Source organism: Crocodylus siamensis, chromosome 5, assembly GCF_052110815.1.
Source record: "Crocodylus siamensis isolate JL-2025a chromosome 5, ASM5211081v1, whole genome shotgun sequence".
NCBI lineage: Eukaryota > Metazoa > Chordata > Crocodylia > Crocodylidae > Crocodylus > Crocodylus siamensis.
Window position 1 is genome coordinate 182,845,855 of NC_143399.1, and position 19,905 is coordinate 182,865,759.

At 44.9% G+C, this 19,905-nt stretch overlaps 1 protein-coding gene across 1 annotated transcript in view; it reads left to right on the forward strand.

Annotated features, from left to right (window-relative positions):
- MYO3A (myosin IIIA) overlaps window positions 1-19,905 on the forward strand; it is a 232,799-nt gene that overhangs the window by 198,989 nt on the left and 13,905 nt on the right. The window contains exons 31-32 of the mRNA XM_090047375.1: window positions 791-1,751; window positions 4,173-4,311. Coding sequence (XP_089903501.1) covers window positions 791-1,751; window positions 4,173-4,311 — 1,100 coding nt within the window. The remainder of the gene's footprint in view (window positions 1-790; window positions 1,752-4,172; window positions 4,312-19,905) is intronic.

The following is a 19,905-nucleotide window of genomic DNA, read 5'->3' on the forward strand; positions in this document are numbered from 1 at the left end:
AGGTGCCAAAGTCCATTGACACCCCTGATAGGTAGAATAGGATCCAGCAATTAGTATCTCTCTGTCTCAGTTCTCTGTCTTTAAAATAGAGGTAATCTCACTTACTGTGCCACAGATGTGTTTTGAGTATAAATGTGTTAAAGGTTCCAAAATGCTCAGGCACTTGGGAATAAGTACCATATGAAATAGAAGGAAGTCATGGAAGGTGTCCAGGAGGTTTTTCAGGTGGCAGGTGGGGAGAAGAGCATGAAAGACATTGGGATTGAAGCTTAGCTAATAGTGAGAAGAAGACCAGGAAATGTGCCAGTTATTTCCCTGGTGTCAAGAAATATATCCATTGTTAAGCTTTATAACCTGGCTTCAGGTCCACAAGGTTTCTTTTTTGGCATTGCCACCTGAAACCAGGTAGCTCCTCTGTTTGAGAATGTGTTTTGGGCTATACAAATATGGCAGTTTTTCCAAGCTCCTGGAAAATGCCTGCCTTTATATGTTCTCTAGATTTTCAGTGTATTGTTCTCTATCAACTTTATCACTGGCCCTTTTATGCATAGATTACTATCCCCACTGCCTTCAAGAAGTTTGATAGAGATATTCTTCCTGACTTTGAATATCATTGGTATTCAGAAAATATATATATTCACTACTTCTCCTTAATGTGCTCTATGCAGTTGCCAAGTTTTCCCTTCCTGATGTATTAAATTATGGTTTAGTACACAAATGTTGCTACAGGAAGTTGGAAGGTAGCACTACCTGTCTGCTATATTTCCCAAATGCAACATGTCTCATGCAGGGAATCATTTGTGAAGAAGCAAAAAACTGAAAATGAAGGCTCCATTACTGTAATGGAAGAAGATGAGCAACCTCAAGGCAATGAAGCAAACCCTGCTGGGATGAAGAGTACTTCTTCTCAGACTGAAGAGGAGGCAGCTGTCATTGTGCAGAGCAATTACCCAAGCTACAGAGGGAATAAAAATCGAAAGGAACAAAGCAAAAAAATGTCAGAGCAAGAGCTATCTCCGGCAGAAAACCTCAAGCCAGAAGGAAAGCCAGATGAAAATGTAGCACAGGAGGCTGAGGCTGAGAGAGGCAAAAAAGATAAGGCTGCTACTGTCATTCAGAGCAGGTACCGTGGACACCTGGACAGAAAGAACCTAGAGGATAAAAGGAAAATGCCTCCAAGAGGTGATGATGCTTCTGACAAACAAAACCTTCCAGAGCAGAATCTCAGCAACAGTAAAAACCAGAACTCTTTGAAACAGCCATCTAGCAAATCATCTATCAAAATCACAACCAAACCTGGCCTCCAAGAGCAGACTACTGAGAAAACAGTCAGTACAGATGACCAAAATCAAGTGTCCATGGTTGTCGAAAATGAACGTGAGAGTCACCTGGAGACAAACCATCAGAAACACAAAGGAATAGTGCCTGTTGAAAGTAAAGGCAGTATACAAAAAGACTCAATAAGTTGTTCACATAAGCAAGTCAAGTTGGAAAAACAAAGTTCAGAAGATCAAGAGAAGGCAGCAGTGGTAATTCAGAGTAATTATCGGGGTTACAAAAGAAGGGGGGAACTCAGGAAAGAGGGCAAATTACCATGCAGAAATCAAGAGAGAGGCACAAAGAAGCCATTAGCAACAGCAGTACATTTTCAAAACCATGAAAGAGAATGTTCTCATTTGGCTGATGACCATAAGACTCTCAGGGAAGGCTCAGAGAAAGAGGCCTGTGATTTGGCAACCTTTTCAAGACAGGTAAGCTTATAATGTTAGATATATTAAGAGCAGTGCATTAGAAGAAAGCACGCTGAAAATGATTGTGATGAATCACACTCCTTTAACATGCAAAACACTGAAATTAACTGTAGGAAAGGTGCATTGTAAAACTGGGTGCAGCAGAGGCACCAAGTGTTAATCTGTTTTCCTTAAATTGTATCAAAATCTGTCCTAGTCCCAAGCCCTGGATTTCTAGATGGTCTTTAGTGCACAGAAGTCCCCTCCACAAATGTTTTCAGTCCATTAGCTGCGCAGGGGACAGTTCCTTTTCACAACATTGTTCAAGTTTAAACATACACCTTCAAGAGCAAATTGGATGCTTATCTTGCTGGGATCCTATGACCTCAGCTGACTTCCTGCCCTTTGGGCGGGGGGCTGGACTCAGTGATCTTCCGAGGTCCCTTCCAGCCCAGATGTCTATGAAATCTATGAAATATAATTTTGTCTTGCACTGAAATAAAAATGAAATAACCAGTGAAACTGGCAAACATTTATGCAAAGTGGAATTGTGTTGAAATGTCCATTTTTTAAAACAAAAAAGACAAAAAGGTCAGGTTATCCCTCACACTGTCTGGCAAAAGGTAGGGGAGGATGGCACCTGAGAAACTACCTGGTTCAGAGAAGCAAGAGTTTTCATAGGCAACAACACTGTGGGGAAGAGGGATGGGGAGGAGATGCGAGCAGGCTATCAGCCCTGGACACCAACTTAGAGGTAGTGCCAGGATGGCTCCCTCTCCCCAGGAGTCCTTGCCATGATAGGTGCATCCCCATACCTCATAATGAATCTGTGGGACAAGGGAGTGAGCAAGGCAAGGGGAATATCAACCCCATCCCCAGGAGACTTTGCCATGGGTGACACAACCCTGCTCCCAGAAGCCTGTCTGGGGGGAGGGGGAGTTAGGGAGCCCCAACTGCAAGGCTGCTGCACCAATGTGCAATGAGCCTATCCCTTAGCTGTGCACCCTTAGCCCCTGATGCTGCAGCAAGAGCAGTAGCTGTAGCACCTGTGGCCCAAATGCTTCCAGGTAGAAGCAACCAGAACCCAGCCTCCTTCCCTCAACACTTCCTACCCCTCAAGCTTCCCCTTAAAAACTTTGTCAGAATTGATACATCTCCACAATACACTCCAGCCTCAATGAAACAACATATTTCATGACAAATGCATTTGGCTGAAAATGTTCCAGCCAGCTCCAGTGCATATAGGGAAATTCCTGTCCCAGTTAATTCAGTAGCAAAACTCCCAATGATTTCAGTGAGACTGAGATTTCCCCCTTTAAATATGTGAGGTATTTTAATATATGTTTTATAAAAACTATAATGTTACCTATAAGTTAAATGAGCTTGCAGGGGTAGGAAGGAGAGGAGGGTTTTAACCTATTGCATCCGTTCTAACCTAATGGTTTGACCCAGCAGTTTTAACTTAATGCAGGAACACCAGGTATGTTAAGTGTTTTGTTGAAATGCTGGCCAAACTGTTTGGCCAATTTACCAAACCAGGATCTTGAGTCAGCAAAATAGGGACACACTGGTAAGTATGAGTACCGTGTCAAACTCAGTGGCCCTTATTCACATGCCTAAATTTATTTTTGCTGAGTAAAGTTATAGCTATGGGCAGATCTAGAACTTTGAAAAGGGGGGTGCAGATGGGAAGGTGTATCATCACATATAAAACACCACATTTTTCTCCAGTTAAAAATAAACTAGAAGCGTTATTGATATGCTGGGGAATGTGGTATTCAGTTTAAGATTGAAGCAAAAACAAATATAAATTAATTGGAATGAGCTAAAAACAGTCTGTCAGGCTGTGAAACAAGAGCTTCTTTAGCAGGAGCAGCTAAGAGACAGCAACATTTCGGAACAAAGGCTAGCTTGATTGGTGGAATATCAAGACCATTAAAAAGAAGGCAGGGTCAGTGACACCTGAAGAATGAAGAGTTTAGAAGGGATCGGGTAGACTATTAAAAAGCCATGAAGTCAGTTGACTCCCTCAGCACTGCCTGACTAGAAATGCTGCTGCAGTTGGTTTTAAACTTTGAGTGGAGCAGGAACCAAAGGGGGATGCAAGTGCACCAGTGCACCTTCCCTGGATCCACCCCTGGTTATAGGACCCATTTGTACAAGCTGCTCTGCGCCAACTGACTTCAGCAGGGCTTCATCTACTCACAGGTGGAAGACCACACAGAGCAGCTTGTAGAATCAGGTTGCCGATTGATCTTACCGATGTGGTACTTCATACAGTGCTGTGATGGGATTATTTCATGTTTTCACAAAGCAGCAGCATAGTGCATAGGAGCAGTTTCTCTTGCCTCTGTTTGTCTTATGGTCCCATCTGCAATTTTTAACCTTTGTTTTTATCTTGAAGCATAGAAATAAATCTCTCTCTATATATATATATTTTAGATATCAAAATTATCTGAAGACTATATAGCACTGCAACAAAAACTGAATGAAATGATTTTGTCGCATCAGCTGAGGCCTGTGGTTATATCCAAAGAAAAGCAAACAAATGGTCGACTTTCTCCTCACATGTGTCAATCAGGTAATCTTCAGCCTTGTTGTTTGCCAGGAGCAAATGTTGCATCCAGAGAGGGATTCCCTGGCAGTGTTTTATATTTCTAGTTTTTTTAGGTCATTGGGTCTCACCTCATGAACACATCCAATGATTGCAATAACCCTTCAGGTCACAGCATCACACTGGGAGCTCATGTTGATTTACTTGTCCCCAAAGAACCCTTATGTTCTAAAGTCAGCGCTTCTCAGGATACAGAGCCTCCTTCTGGCAGGTCTGCCTGCAGCCCTTGTTTCTAGCTGCATAGCTTTGCCTTTGGCAGCGTTAAAACTCATTTTGTTTGAAGTGGCCTTGGTTACTAAGCAATCCAGCTCACTTTGTATGACTGCCATGTCCTGTTTGTCTTGCTGCCAATCTTTGTGTCACCTCCAGATTTCATCAGCAGTGATTGTATATTTGTTCCAGAACAGTGATGAACATCTTGAGTATTATTAGGCTCAGGACCATTCCTGCAGAACCGCACTAGAAACACCTCCATTCAGTGATGATACTTCATTGGCTATCATTTCTTTATATCTGTCATTCAGTCCATACCTAATCCATTCAGCATCTGCTGTGCTGGCATTGCATGAGACTATGTGGGCTTTAAATCAACCACCTAAGGATACTGCAGCTACATAGGCTGTAGACAAACATTCAGTGGCTGCACTATGAAGTGCTTCAGCACTCTGTAACACTACAGAAATATAGTGCTCTAAGAGTGTACACATGTGCACAGTCCCTTGGCTGGAGGATGACAAAAATCACATCAAAAGCACACTCTCCAACCTTGGGTCAATAGGAGATAGCTGTTTTTCTCCCCGCCAACCACTTTGAAAGCCAGTCAGTAAGCCTGATCACTTACAGCAGGGATGTCCAACTGGTGGCCACAGGCCACATGAGGACTGCAAGGGCTCAATCCCCTGGGCTCCCTCCCAGCTACCTCCTAGAGGTAGCAGCAGCCAGGATCTCTGAGCTGTCCCTCCACCTGCTTCTGCACCTGTCCCAGGGAGTGGCATGGTGTGTGTGCCCACAGCTAGTGAGTTGGTCTGTGTCTGTGTATACAGTGGAGCAGCTGCCCACACATGATCTGCAATGGTGGGGGAGCCACCCACAGGGGAGCCCTCAGCTTGTACTATTGCAGCCCTGGTAGTGTGTGGCCCCCCTCCCTATGCAGACTATGTGGGATTCAGCCTCTGGCCACTGAGAAGCTGGACACCCTGACTTACAGACTGTACTCTCCAGTGGGCTGCCAGTGAGCAGCAGCTCTTCCTGGCAATTCTGTGGTGGCCCTGGCAGCTGTTCCCACTGCCATTACCAGAGCAGGAAGAGCTGCCACAGTCCCTGCAGGAAGAGCACCTCTGGTGTTCTCATGACAGTGTAGGAGTGAGAAGGTCTGCCACAGGAACAAGAGCTCATGCTGGTACTCTTTTAGCAGCAGTGGTGGCAGCCACAGTGGACCTATTCCCATCACTGCCGCTAGAGCACTGGTAGTAGTGGAAGCCCCTGTTCCCATTAGCACCATTACTACAAGAGCAGCAGCAAACAAGGGTATGTGTTGTGCTAAAAATGTAATGTCTGTCCATGGAACAGTTGTGTTTGCCAAAATGTTTTTTCCTTAAAACTGTTGACTGACATTAATGCTGTTCCTCCCTTTTTATACTTCATTAGTTGAATCCATTGTTATAGTTGCATTGTTACTGGTGCAGTTATGTTGTGACAAGTAGAGGTTAAGGATGTGAGTGAGAAGATCTTCTGTTATGCTCTGTCTCACATGGACATATGCATGAGGAGCTGTCAGAAAAAAAAAAAAGCCCTCTATTTTTTCAGGTTTCCTGGCCTAATGGGAGAATTTCCAATCCTTCCAGCACATCAAAGGCTTAGGGCATAGCCCAGACTTAGAATTTATCCCTCATTGTTCAAAGCGTGGTATACTATTTCCACTGATTTGTATTTGTAACATGATCCATTTACACACATCCTCCATTTAAAGAGGGTATTAAGTACATGCACTTTACCTCCACCCTTCCCACTGCCCTAGTAATGTAAAAGCATGCTGGTGTACTTGAGAGCCAAACCCCGTAAGTGTTAAGGCAACTCTGTAAATCCCCTGCTATCTACTGCAACACACTTCAGAGACTGAAGCTTTCAGGAAAAAACAAACCTAAAATGGAAAAGTCCATGCCAGGAGTTTGGGAGCTTCTTTCATTCTAGACATACTGCCATTAATGATTAGTAGGTTTATGCTGAATTCATGATTAAATTTTACTCAGTTTTGACAGTATGAGGCTAATTCCTTAACTGATATAGAATTAAAGGCTTCATCATCGGAAGGCAGGAATTGGTCCTCCACTTAAAGACGGGATCAGGAAAAGGAGGAAAATGAAATTTGTTTTGCTAGTCAGAAAATGATCTTACCAGCTAAAAATGATAACTCAGATGGAAACATACCTACATGTTCCTGCCATTCAGTTATGCTGGTCTAAATCTAGAATAACTCCACTGCAACCAATGGAATTAGGATATTGTTCATCTGGTAGAGATCCAGTTGGAGGTTTTCAGAGACATAAAAGGAAGCTAGGCACCCAACTGATTAAATAAAGTAAATGGGTGTACGGCATTTTACTCTCTTTCATATTCTTGAAAATTTTCCCTTAACTTACCAGTGTCTCTCTACAATGCTACAGTCTAGGCTTTATCCACTCTTTCCTTTTAAATGCCATGTTTTTTTCTGTGGTAACCCTGATAAAAAGTGCTACAGCACATCATTTTGAACATGGAGATAAAGAATGTCATACACTCCTCTGAGCCAAATCCTGGTGCCATTTAAAACAATGGTGAAGCTCTCATTTAATTACATTGCAACCAGGATGTTGCCCTTTCTTGAATAAAATGGAATCCATTTTTTCACAAAGAAAAGCACGTGGTTTTAAACAAAAGGAGGATTTATTTCCTTTATATTCTCTCCAGACAAATATGTGCACCTGTGACATGGCAGTACTTGATTCTTTTGTGCACCAAATGCAGTTATGAGAAAAATAACATCTGAGAATTCTGATACACACAGAAAACCTTGCTTTTATCTTGTTAAATAAAAGGCAAAAAAGAAAACTGGGTTTTTTGTTTGTTTGACTCAGGTACACTTAATTGCCCATTGAAAAAATGTCACCTATAATAATGCTTTCATGATTTCAAGCATTCATTACACAGCAAAAGGCCCTGCATATTCATCTTCAGAAACATAAAATGTTCTTATTTCTTGCTTTTTTTCAAGAATGCTCATATAGATTCTTTGGGATCATTCGTAATCTAAAGAAAAATGTTTGTAATTTTGATTACATTGCTAACAACATCACCTAGGCAAATTAGTGCAATACTTGAGGGGTAAGTGGGTGCATCCCTAGAAGAAAATATGCAGTGAAGGACACAACTTTATTAAGAAGATATAACCAAGCATGAAGTTATGCAAGTGCATTTAAAAGGGCAGCTATAGCTTTTCTCATGACTTCAAACCTCTACCTTCAGTTTCAAGGCAAATTAATTCTTTCAACCTACTCATTTCTGGCCAACTGCAAGGCTAATAAATTAGTTAATACTCTACTTCCTTAAGGAGAACCACCAAGCCAAACCCCACTGTGACGGGGGGCAATCTCCCAGGCCCAGTCACAGTATTGGCATACCCACCTGTCTAGGGCAGTCTGCCTAGTCTCACCTGCCACACCATTGACATAATGAAAAATGGTTGCAATAAAGCAGGAGACTGCCCATTTAAGACCCCGATGCCTAGGGGTTTACACATGACTCCGACCTCCTATTATCGTGTCCCATGCCTCGCAGATGTCTCCTTTTCAATTACTTTCAACTCCAACTTGGGGCCAGGCCAAACTCAGGCCCCTGCTTAGCCTCATGCATTCACCCTTTCTCTCTACCCTAATGGACCTCATTCACACCACCCAGTCTTACTGGGCCTCTTACACACTGCCCCACACTCAACCTGCCCCACTTCCTTGAGCGGCTCCCACAGGTCATTGTGTTTGCCTACTCGCATGCCGTGGCTGCCCGGCACACAGCCTCTCGGGCCTTCTCGTGACCTTCATCCAAACGGTGACTAGTCAATTCACCTTGCCCTGGATGGAGTTCTGACCCAAAGCCCCTCGTCAGGTGACTTATTACTCTCTCTCCCTCGCTAGGACCAATTACTCGGCCTCGGGCCCACTTGCAGTCTCAGGTGTCCGAAGACTTACCTGGGCCTAGCTGCCCCCTTTCTGGGGCCTCAACACACACACCCCTCTCTGAGACCCACACTCTGCCCCTATGCTGGAGCCTTGGAGTATTACACCCCCAAAGGCTCAGGTGCCTCTCAATAGGTGTACCTGGCCCCACTAAAACTGGGGTATTACCCCCTTGAGGTCAGATACCCCTCCCATGGGCCTTCCTGGCCCCACTACCCTCCGGTCATTATGACCCACCAGATGGTGGGGGCTGGGGTTATCATGCACCCCACCTGCCTTTCACCAGGGAGGTAACTGGCCTGGCATTTCTGGGGGACTGTCCCGCCACGGACAGCCCCACCAGACCACACTTCCCTGGCAGGGTGCAGTTTTCAGTCTTACCCAGGACCAAGCAGGCCAACCTGTCCTGGTCTAGTTCCCTCATTGCAGCTTCTCCTTGGGCTCTCTCTCTCATTGGGCCCAATTCTCGCTCTCACCCCATTCCAATACTGTAACTGCCAGCATGCTGGATGACCCCTACCCTCTTTGGCTGTGATGTCCCCTTCATCAAAGGGTCCTTCAGCCCATATGGGCTCTGGCCTCGCCTCCAGGCCAGTCAGGGTACCAGATAGCTCACCTTGGCCCTGGCCTGCCCCTCGTGTTGGGCATAACTGACCTTCAGCCTTTCAGGGCTGGCCCTCTTGCAGTGACCAAGTGCTCCATCTCACACCTTATTTCTCCAGTGACATAGAAAGGTAGCCTCAAGGTACTTGCCACTGATTTTTCTTTAATGGAAATATGGGTTTTTCTAATTTAGAAAAATATGAAGCTAAAATTAATCCATCTCATGGGAACTAAGAGAACATATTTGCTTATTGTAAAACAAGCCCACACATTTGCTTGAGAACACTGAATGCCACAAATGTTGATACAGCGTACTACTCGCAGTGTTTCTCTGAGAGGCCCTTGGAGAAGTCATACATACTTTATGATGAGAATGATGAGCAATTAATTGTGCAAAGCATGTTTTGCATTTTCATTGCCAGTATTATCTAATTTACACGATACTAATAATTAAAATTGACGTTATCCTTATTTTCAAATTTGCTGATTTTATATCAGGTTACTAAGCACATATCATGGATGCAATGAATAGCTGGAGCAGGAGCACAGCTCAGTTGACCTTGTATTTACTTAGATCAGTCTCAGTTTGGTCGTATTTGCACACACTTCATTGCTGACCCAAGCACTTCCTACTTAAGTCAGGCTGTCTGCCACAGTGAATACAATAAAGATGCCTTTTAACAGATAATGGTCATTGCAAGTGCAGGAAAAGTTTCCTGAATTAAAGCCTGTAATGGGGAGTTGTGAATTCTAGAATTACATTAAGTATGAAGTGCTTCTCCCCCTCCATCTCCGCCCCCCCAATGAATTATGAAATCTACTTTTCTTCCAACCTTGAGAAAAGCCAGAGGGCTGGTAGTTAAGGCACTCAGCTAAGATGTAGGTGGATGATGGGAAAAACTTGAAGCTCCATCCCAAATGATGGGAGCCCAAGAAGGGTGGCTGTGCCTTAAGGAAGCTATCCTTCGAGCACAAAGCGAGACGATCCCCGTGCGAGGTAAAAGAGGGAAAGGGGCCAGGAGGCTTCCCTGGCTGACCAGAGAAATCCAGGGCAGACTAAGGGCCAAAAGGGGAGCACATAAAAAGTGGAAACAGGGAGAGATCACCAAAGAGGAATATACCTCTTCTGCTCGTGCTTGTAAGGAGGCAGTTAGACAGGCCAAAGCTACCATGGAGCTGAGGATGGCAACCCAAGTAAAAGACAATAAGAAATTGTTTTTTAGATATATAGGGAGTAAAAGGAAGGCCCAGGGAGGAATAGGACCCCTGCTAAATGGGCAGAAACAATTGGTGACGGACAGAGGGGACAAGGCTGAACTCCTCAACGAGTTCTTCGCCTCAGTGTTCCTAAGCGAGAGGCATGACAAGTCTCTCACTGGGAGTGTAGGGAGGCAGCAGCAAGGCACCAGACTTCCATGCGTGGACCCTGAGGTGGTGCAGGGTCACTTGGAGGAACTGGATGCCTTTAAGTCGGCAGGCCCAGATGAGCTCCATCCGAGGGTACTGAAGGCACTGGCCGACATCATTGCAGAGCCACTGGTGGGAATATTTGAATGCTCGTGGCGCACGGGTCAAGTCCCGGAGGACTGGAAAAGGGCCAATGTGGTTCCCATTTTCAAGAAGGGGAGGAAGGAGGACCCGGGTAACTATAGGCCAGTCAGTCTCACCTCCATCCTTGGCAAAATCTTTGAGAAAATCATCAAGGCTCACATTTGTGAGAGCCCGGCAGGACAAATTATGCTGAGGGGAAACCAGCACGGGTTCGTGGCAGGTAGATCGTGCCTGACCAATCTAGTCTCTTTTTATGACCGGGTCACAAAACGCCTCGACGCAGGAGGAGGGGTGGATGTCGTATACTTGGACTTCAGGAAGGCCTTTGATACGGTATCCCACCCCATACTGGTGAACAAGTTAAGGGGCTGTGACTTGGATTACTGCACAGTCCGGTGGGTGGAGAATTGGCTGGAGGGTCGCACCCAGAGAGTTGTGGTGGATGGGTCGGTTTCGACCTGGAAGAGTGTGGGCAGTGGGGTCCCGCAGGGCTCGGTGCTTGGACCGATACTCTTTAATGTCTTCATCAGCGACTTGGACGAGGGGGTGAAATGTACTCTGTCCAAGTTTGCAGATGACACTAAGCTATGGGGCGAAGTGGACACGCCGGAGGGCAGGGAACAGCTGCAAGCAGACCTGGACAGGTTAGACAAGTGGGCAGAAAACAACAGAATGCAGTTCAACAAGGAGAAATGCAAAGTGCTGCATCTAGGGAGGAAAAATGTCCAGCACACCTACAGCCTAGGAAATGACCTGCTGGGTGGCACGGAAGTGGAAAGGGATCTTGGAGTCCTAGTGGACTCCAAGATGAACATGAGTTGGCAGTGTGACGAAACCATCAGAAAAGCCAATGGCACTTTATCGTGCATCAGCAGATGCATGACAAATAGGTCCAAGGAGGTGATACTTCCCCTCTATCGGGCGCTGGTCAGACCGCAGCTGGAGTACTGCGTGCAATTCTGGGCACCGCACTTCAAGAAGGATGCGGATAACCTGGAGAGGGTCCAGAGAAGGGCCACTCGTATGGTTAAGGGCCTGCAGGCCAAGCCCTACGAGGAGAGATTAGAGAAACTGGACCTTTTCAGCCTCCGCAAGAGAAGGTTGAGAGGCGACCTGGTGGCTGCCTATAAGTTCGTCAGGGGGGCACAGAAGGGAATAGGTGAGTATTTATTCACCAAGGCGCCCCCGGGGGTTACAAGAAATAATGGCCACAAGCTAGAGGAGAGCAGATTTAGATTGGATATTAGGAGGAACTTCTTCACAGTTCGAGTGGCCAAGGTCTGGAACGGGCTCCCAAGGGAGGTGGTGCTCTCCCCTACCCTGGGGGTATTCAAGAGAAGGTTGGATGTGTATCTAGCTGGGGTAATGTAGGCCCAGCACTCTTTCCTGCTTATGCAGGGGGTCGGACTCGATGATCTATTGAGGTCCCTTCCGACCCTAGCATCTATGAATCTATGAATCTATGAGTGCCAGAAGCACTGGGAACAGTCTGTCATGGGTCTTTTGCTTGATGTGACACATGAAAAATATTGAACTCTTGAAAATGTTCTCAGGATGGGAAAACCATTTCCTGTCCAGCTTCAATCTATATGCAAGATATTAAAAAAAGAAAAAAGATTAGTAGTTATTACTAGGCTGGAAAGCCAGTTAGTTTGTATCCAAGACCAACTTAAAAAAGATGTACATATCCTTAACAATAGTCCCAGGTATCCTAGATAGCATTTCATTTATTATAGCTACATATTATCTAAGGTGTACATATTACATAAGAAAAATAGTCCACTGTTGATTTATGTACCTGGGCCCTGATGGGGAAAAACAAAAGGAAAAACACATATAGGACACTAAAGTGGGACTTTGCCAGGATTTAACCCCTCGCATCAGGTAGTACCTTCTGTAAATACCTGCCTAACCACTCAGGTACTGAGAAGTCATAGGCATCTATGTTTCTACCAGTAAATGTCCTCAGTTGCCTTGAATTTTGCTACTACGTATGCATAGATGCACCTCCTGCTCCCCCCACCTCCCTCTACTTGTCTAAACTGAGCCGTCTAGCACCTAAACTTATTTGGCATTCACAAACCTGGCACCTCTGCATGTACATCCCCTGGGTAGGGTCATAGAGACCATTAACTGCACCCTAGCAGTGTTGGCACAAAATACAGCAGTCATGACCAATTTCATCCAAGAAGAAAACAGAAATAGAAGATGGCAGTATTACTGCCCACCTTTTGCCTAGTAGCCTAGTAGTTAGAGCACTTGCTGATGTGGTGAGAGACCTGCATTCTTCGGGGTTCAAGCCCACGTCTTCTACCACCCATAGAATGCTTAAACTTCCAGATTGGCTGCTGTGCTACCATGAATGAAAAATTAACGGGGCCAGAGAAGAGTTAGCAAGGTACTACTTCCCTCTACGGAGAGTACTCATCCAAGAGGCAGGGAGGGAGCAGGAGAAAGTCTTGGAGTCTACTCCTTGATGTTTGTGCATTTTATACAAAGTTCAGATGCAACCCTGGATGCAGTGACCAGACACTAGGACTCTGCACTCTGTGGAAGTGCCCCAAGCTAGAGTCCTGCCCCTCTTGCTCTAACACTCTGGCCCCATTAATCTTGCATTTGCCCTTTGTTTCTGAAGAATGGGACAGCTTCAACAGGAGGGGTGGAGAGTGCCCTCTGCCAGCTCTCCTCTAGCCTGGTGCTTATGGCATCCTTCTGCCCACCCCAGCAGGTGGGAGATTTTTTTTTAATCCTGCAAGCTGAGGAGGTCCTAAAACCAGTGTCTCCCACCTCCTGGGGCAGTGGTCTAACCCACTGGCTATTGTAGCAAAGGCACTTCCCCAACCTCCTCTGCCAGCTGTAGTTTAAAAATAAGAGTGAACCAGTCTCCCATTACCAAAAAGGACAATTTAGACATCTAAGTCCAGGAAAGAATGTCAAGCTGTGAATCCCAGTCTTACACAGAATCTCCTCATTCTGGAAGATGGATATGAATTCAGATGTGCACCTCTATTCAGTGTTTCCTATTAGCTGGCTAAGGTATCCCCTTGCTCAGTGTGCTTCCTGTTTTAAACCCATTTCCTAGACACCTAACTCTCCACATCCACTGTGTAGGGAGCTAAAATACGTATATCAGGTTTTTAACTTCCAGACACGTGTGGTAAGGTTGTACATCACCACACCTAGATCTCTTTGTGGATCTGGCCCTACTCCTTACAAGAATTAGCAGCATTCCAGGTTTCTCTTCTTTTTTTTCATCATGAATGCACCAGACTAAATTAGTAAAGAGTGCTCCTATTCTGCCAGATCCCTGCCTTTAATTATTGCTCACTGTTCTGATGTGTAATGACATGAAGCCTAAAAGACAATGAAAATTTAGGTACATCAGTTACTTAAAAATACTGCCTAAAACTAAATTATCAACTTTTCTTCATAAAAAAAAAAACCCTGGGAAACTCCAGGAAAAAATGAGCTAGTAACCTAGGCTACCTATTGAACATCTAAGGAGGAAAGATGTGACATACCATTTATCAGAAAGGGGAAAACCTTGCCATCCTCTTTCTGACATATTTTAAAGCAATGATTTTTTTTTTAGTACAGTTTTCACACTGAGTGGCACACTATCCCATTCCCGACCAGGGCATTAATCAGTGGATAGCAGTAAATGCTGATCTTTTGTCTGTCTGTAAATCAGAAGACAGTTAGATGTATATAATTACTATGATGGTTTAAATGATAATTGCACACATTTTCTTCAACTTCACTGGTTTAATCTGTCCTTGTACAGCTGCAACATATGACTCTACAACTGTATTTTGTATGCCAAACTGAAATATGCCTGCCTTTAGAAATAGATTGGCATTGTTCATTTTGACAAATTAGGAGCTCCAAGTATAATTTTTTTTATAGTATGTTTCCAGAAAATGAGTTTTGCTAACTACAGAAGGCAAAGGGCTGCAGATCACCTGGATGGCATGCTTGTGCCAACTACTTAAAGCTTTAAAAATATTCATTTAATAAAAATGTAAAAGCTGCAATATGAAAATCTGAGTAGAAGCTGCTATGGGTATTTTAGATCAGCAGGATTTTTAAATTGACTGTAAGTAAAATTTTGTTGAGTTTTATAAAATTGCACAAAGCAACCTGTGCAAGCCTCCTGAAATGAACAATATTCTCCATGGATTGTTCACCAGCAGGGATAGGAAAACGTACCTCTTTTCCATGATAATGGCTATGCCTGTCATTGCATGTATTAAATGAAAAATCAAGTACAAAAGTTCCACTAAAGAATTTTCTGCTTTTAAGTTGAAGTCCCCCTGGGTGCAAAGTGTCCATTCAGTGCCACCCTTTGTAGGCCCGTGCTAGTTCATGAGATGCTCTGGTATAGCTGAGAACTTAGCCCACTGCAAAAAGCCAAGGCAGAGTTGCAGGCTTTGAGGATATTCCTCTTAGTCTAGGCTATTTGAATGTAATATTAATAGCTTCTTAGGAAATCTCTGAAAGTAGGGGGAAATCTCCAGGTAGTGTAGGGTCAGCAAAGCAGCCCTTTACTCTATGCCAATGGTTCTTAACCTTTTTAGACTCAGAACACCCATTATTTCACTCAAGGCATCCCTTGGAAAATGCCAGCTTTTAGTTTTCACTCCTTTGTTGACTGCAGAGAAGTAGTGGAACAATTCTTCTGTTGCAAAGAACCCAGAAATACCACGACTGGTTGGAATGTTTTGGACACTATGGATTCATATTTGAAAGCTTTGGGTTTATCTTGCAAATCATGTGCAGGTGTTTTCACACCAAACAGTGCTAATATATGGCACACTGGAACACCATAAAAGGATCTCATAGCACCTCAACCTGGGGCACCCAGGTTGAAAATCACTGCTGTCTATATATACATCCCCAACCTTTGAGCCCTGGCTGGGAAAAAGGGATGTGCTCAGGTGCCTCTGCTGTCCAGGAGTGGTCCTTTCAATGCCATGGCAGTCATGTGTAAATTAAAACTGCTTTCTGGAATCTCCTGTTTATGCTAGCAATAGAGCAGATCCCTGGCAGGGTACGAAATATGAGGATCCAGAAAAAGTATATACAGCCACATTCCCCCACCAGTCTCCTCAGCTCATGAGCCACTCAGAATCAGGGCCTTGGTATCTATCAAGGAACTGAAAATTGTACTAGTCCTAAACTTGTTGAAATCAGGGCACAATCCTGAGAGACTGACTACTGTCAACTCCCATTGAAAAGACTAGAATCTGAAGTTTTTCAGCATAGGACTGAGCCCTTCATTCTGGGCAAATGTGAAAATAGCTCTTCTAATGTGAGGAATGAATTCAGGTTTGATAGCTTTTACAGTCAGCTACCCTGAGAACTGCCAGATCCTCAGACCAGATCTAATGCTACCAAAATACTTGGCATTGCAGTTTTCAAGTGTTTCAAGAAATCAGTGTTTTCAAGTTGGCGGCCCTTTGATGGAAGTGAAAATATATGACTTTCCTGTGACACTTACAATTAAAAATGAACAATGTGCTAGTGATAACACTTTATAACACTTTATTGTGTATGTGAGCATGTGCATTTGTGCACCTAAAGGACTGATGGTACCAACTCATCCTTATGCAAGATTTTCTTTTTTTAGTCATTTCATACCTCAGTATTTCACAAGTGTACAGGTGCTTGCTGCAATTTTTAGAGAAATTGCCTTGATCAAAACACATACAAATTAACTCTGAATGAATCAAGCTGTACAATCTTTATGCTGTTTCTTTAATTCTGTAGGAGCATCAATTGCATCTGAGTACTCCAGTGACAGGTCCTCTATGAATATTTGGGTTAGATATACATATATACAGAAAAATAGCCCAGATGGTCAGATCATCTTAGATGCACTTGAGACCTTCGACAAAATTAGGTCATGTTATAATTTACTCTGAAGAGACATGAGAACATGAGGAAATCTTTCCTGTGTAATGGACTCAAGAAGATGTTTAATTGATGTATTAATAAGTGAATGATTCTATTCATGCATTCTGCGTCCTTGCCCACTGCAGGACTGTACTGACTGTCTAGAAACAAGCACACAAAATTCACCATCTCTCAGGTTCAGGTGTCTAATTTGCCTTCCAACCTTGGCCCTAATTAAGTAAACCTTGTCTGGAAATATTGGCAACTAATGAAAAGCAGATTTCATTACTCCATGCAATTAGTTCTCCAGTAGTACAAATACCTGCTATAGTATCTGTATTTTATTAGCAAAGAACTCACAAAATGGAGCAAAAAGAAATCTTTTCATCACAAATTGCATGTCCACTAAGACAAAGAGGGCTAAATTCATCCTTGGGGTAACATCATTGATTTAATCTTAGAGAACTTCAAGACTATATCCAGTCTTCTATATAAACTTTTTCAGGATTTTGCAATGTGAAATCAGGGTTATATTCTTAAAGGGCCTGCTGTCTCCCAAAATAATAATTCTCTCCTCCTACAATCTTTCAACAGTCACTGACATTGGAAGTGCAGCATGTAAAACTCATCAGGCCAAGTTCCACCGGGCTTTAAACTAAGCCCACTGGGGGACAGGAGGACTACCGCCAAGTCTGGCCCACTGAGCAACCCTTGCAAAGCCAGCAGGCCAAGGCATTTAAGGGATCCCACCCCTGCCCCAGCCCTGGTACAGTCTGTGGGCAACGCAAGAGCCCCCAAGGGGACACTTGCCTGCCTGTACACAAATGCCAGGAGCTTGGGGAATAAGCAGGAGGAGCTTATCCTCCTGCTTAATGCAAATAATTATGATGCCATAGGGATAATGGAGACCTGGTGGGACTCCACCTATGACTGGACCATGGGTATAGATGGCTATACCCTGTGCAAGAGGGATTGTGTAGATGAAAGGGGAGGAGGTGTAGCTCTCTATGTTAAGGAAAGCTACACGTCCCTGCAAGCTGATATTGGTGACCAGGGTGGACGGGTGGAGACTCTCTGGGTTAAAATTTGTAGGGAACACGGCACAGGGGACACAACAGTGGGAGTCTACTACAGACCTCCCACCCAAAGTCCAGAGCTTGACCAGCAGTTCACCCAGGAACTGGCTGAGGCCACATGCTCCAGGGCCATGGTTGTCATGGGTGACTTCAATTACCCGGACATCTCGTGGGAGGATCACTCAGCAAAATCCGTGTGGTCACAAAGCCTCCTCTCCTGCGTGGATGACCTCTACCTGACTCAAGAAGTCTAAGGGCCAACGAGAGGCAAAGCGCTGCTCGACCTGGTACTGGCTACTCAGGATGACCTAATCAATGACCTAGTGATCGATGGGAAGCTGGGTGACAGCGACCATGAGCTGATCACCTTCACCATCCACCATAAAGTTGGCAAATCAGTCAGCAACACGGAAGTCCTTGACTTCAGGAAAGCCAACTTTGACAAGCTCAGGAGGCTTGTCAGGCCCTAAGGGACCATGACCCCAGGGAGAGGGGAGTTCAAGAAGAGTGGCTGCTCAAGGGAGCGATCCTCAATGCACAAGCTAAGTCTATTCCACCTTGGAAGAAAGGCAGCAAGAGGACACAGTAGCCTCCCTGGCTCTCCAGGGACCTAGCAGACCTCCTGAGGCTAAAAAGAAAAGCCTACAAAGGATGGAGGATGGGACTGACCTCCAAGGAGGATTATTCTGCACTAGTCTGGTCCTGCAGGTAGCAAACCAGGAAAGCCAAGGCTGCAACTGAACTCCAACTAGCTTTGAGCATCAAGGACAATAAAAAGTCCTTTTTCAGATATGTGGGGAGCCAGAGGAAAAGCCAGGGCAACATTGGACCCCTGCTGAACCAGATGGGGAACTGACAGCTGATGCCCAGGAAAAAGCCAGCCTATTAAATGGGTACTTTGCGTTGGTCTTTCATCAGTCCCATGGCATGCCCATGCCCGCTATGGGACAGGGAGGTCCAGGTGAGGGAGATCCCCTGCCCTCCATTAATGCTGACCTCGTGAAGGAACCCCTTGAGAGACTGGATACCTTCAAGTCAGCCGGCCCTGACAATCTACACCCCAAGGTACTCAAGGAGCTGGCGAGCGTCATAGCCCAGCCCCTGGCATGGATCTTTGAAAACTCCTGGCACTCTGGTGTAGTGCCCGAAGACTGGAAGAAGGCCAATGTGGTGCCTGTCTTCAAGAAAGGGAGGAAAGTGGATCCAGCTAATATAGGCCCATCAGCCTGACTTCTATCCTGGGGAAGATCTTAGAAAAGTTTATTAAAGAGGCCATCCTTAATGGACTGGCTGATGCCAACATCCTGAGGGATAGCCAGCACGGGTTTGTCGTGGGTAGGTCTTGCTTGACCAATCTCATATCCTTCTATGACCAGGTGACCTATCACCTGGACAAGGGAGAAGAGATTGATGTCATAGATCTTGACTTCAAAAAAGCCTTCGATCTGGTATCCCATGATCACCTCTTGCTGGGTGCTCGTACTGGCTGGGAAATTGGCTCCGTGGTGAGACCCAGAGGGTAGTAATTGATGGAAGTGGGGTCCCCTCAAGGCTCTGTCCTTGGACCCATATTGTTCAACATCTTCATTAATGATGTGGACATTGGAGTCAGAAGCAGACTGGCCAAGTTCACCGATAACACCAAACTTTGGGGCAAAGCATCCACACCAGAAGACAGGTGAGTGATCCAGGCTGACCTGGACAGGCTCAGCAAATGGGCAGATGAGAACGTGATTGTGTTTAACACTGAAAAATGCAAGGTTCTCCACCTTGGGAAGAAAAACCTGCAGCATCCTTATAGGCTCAGCAGTACTACGCTGGCTAGCACTATGGAAGAAAGAGACTTGGGGGTCTTCATTGACCACAAATTGAACATGAGCATGCAATGCAATGCTGCGGCTAGTAAAGCGACCAAAACGCTGGCTTGCATCCATGGAAAAAGCACAGGCTCAGGGGTGATCTGATGGCCACCCATAAGTTTATCAGGTGTGACCACCAGTATCTGGGGGGAAGGTTGTTCACCAGAGTGCCCCAAGGGATGACGAGGTCAAACAGTCATGAACTACTACAAGACCATTTCAGGCTGGACATAAGGAAGAATTTCTTTACTGTCCGAGCCCCCAAGGTCTGGAACAGTCTGCCAGCGGAGGTGGTTCAAGCACCTACATTGAACACCTTCAAGAGCAAATTGGATGCTTATCTTGCTGGGATCTTATGACCCCAGCTGA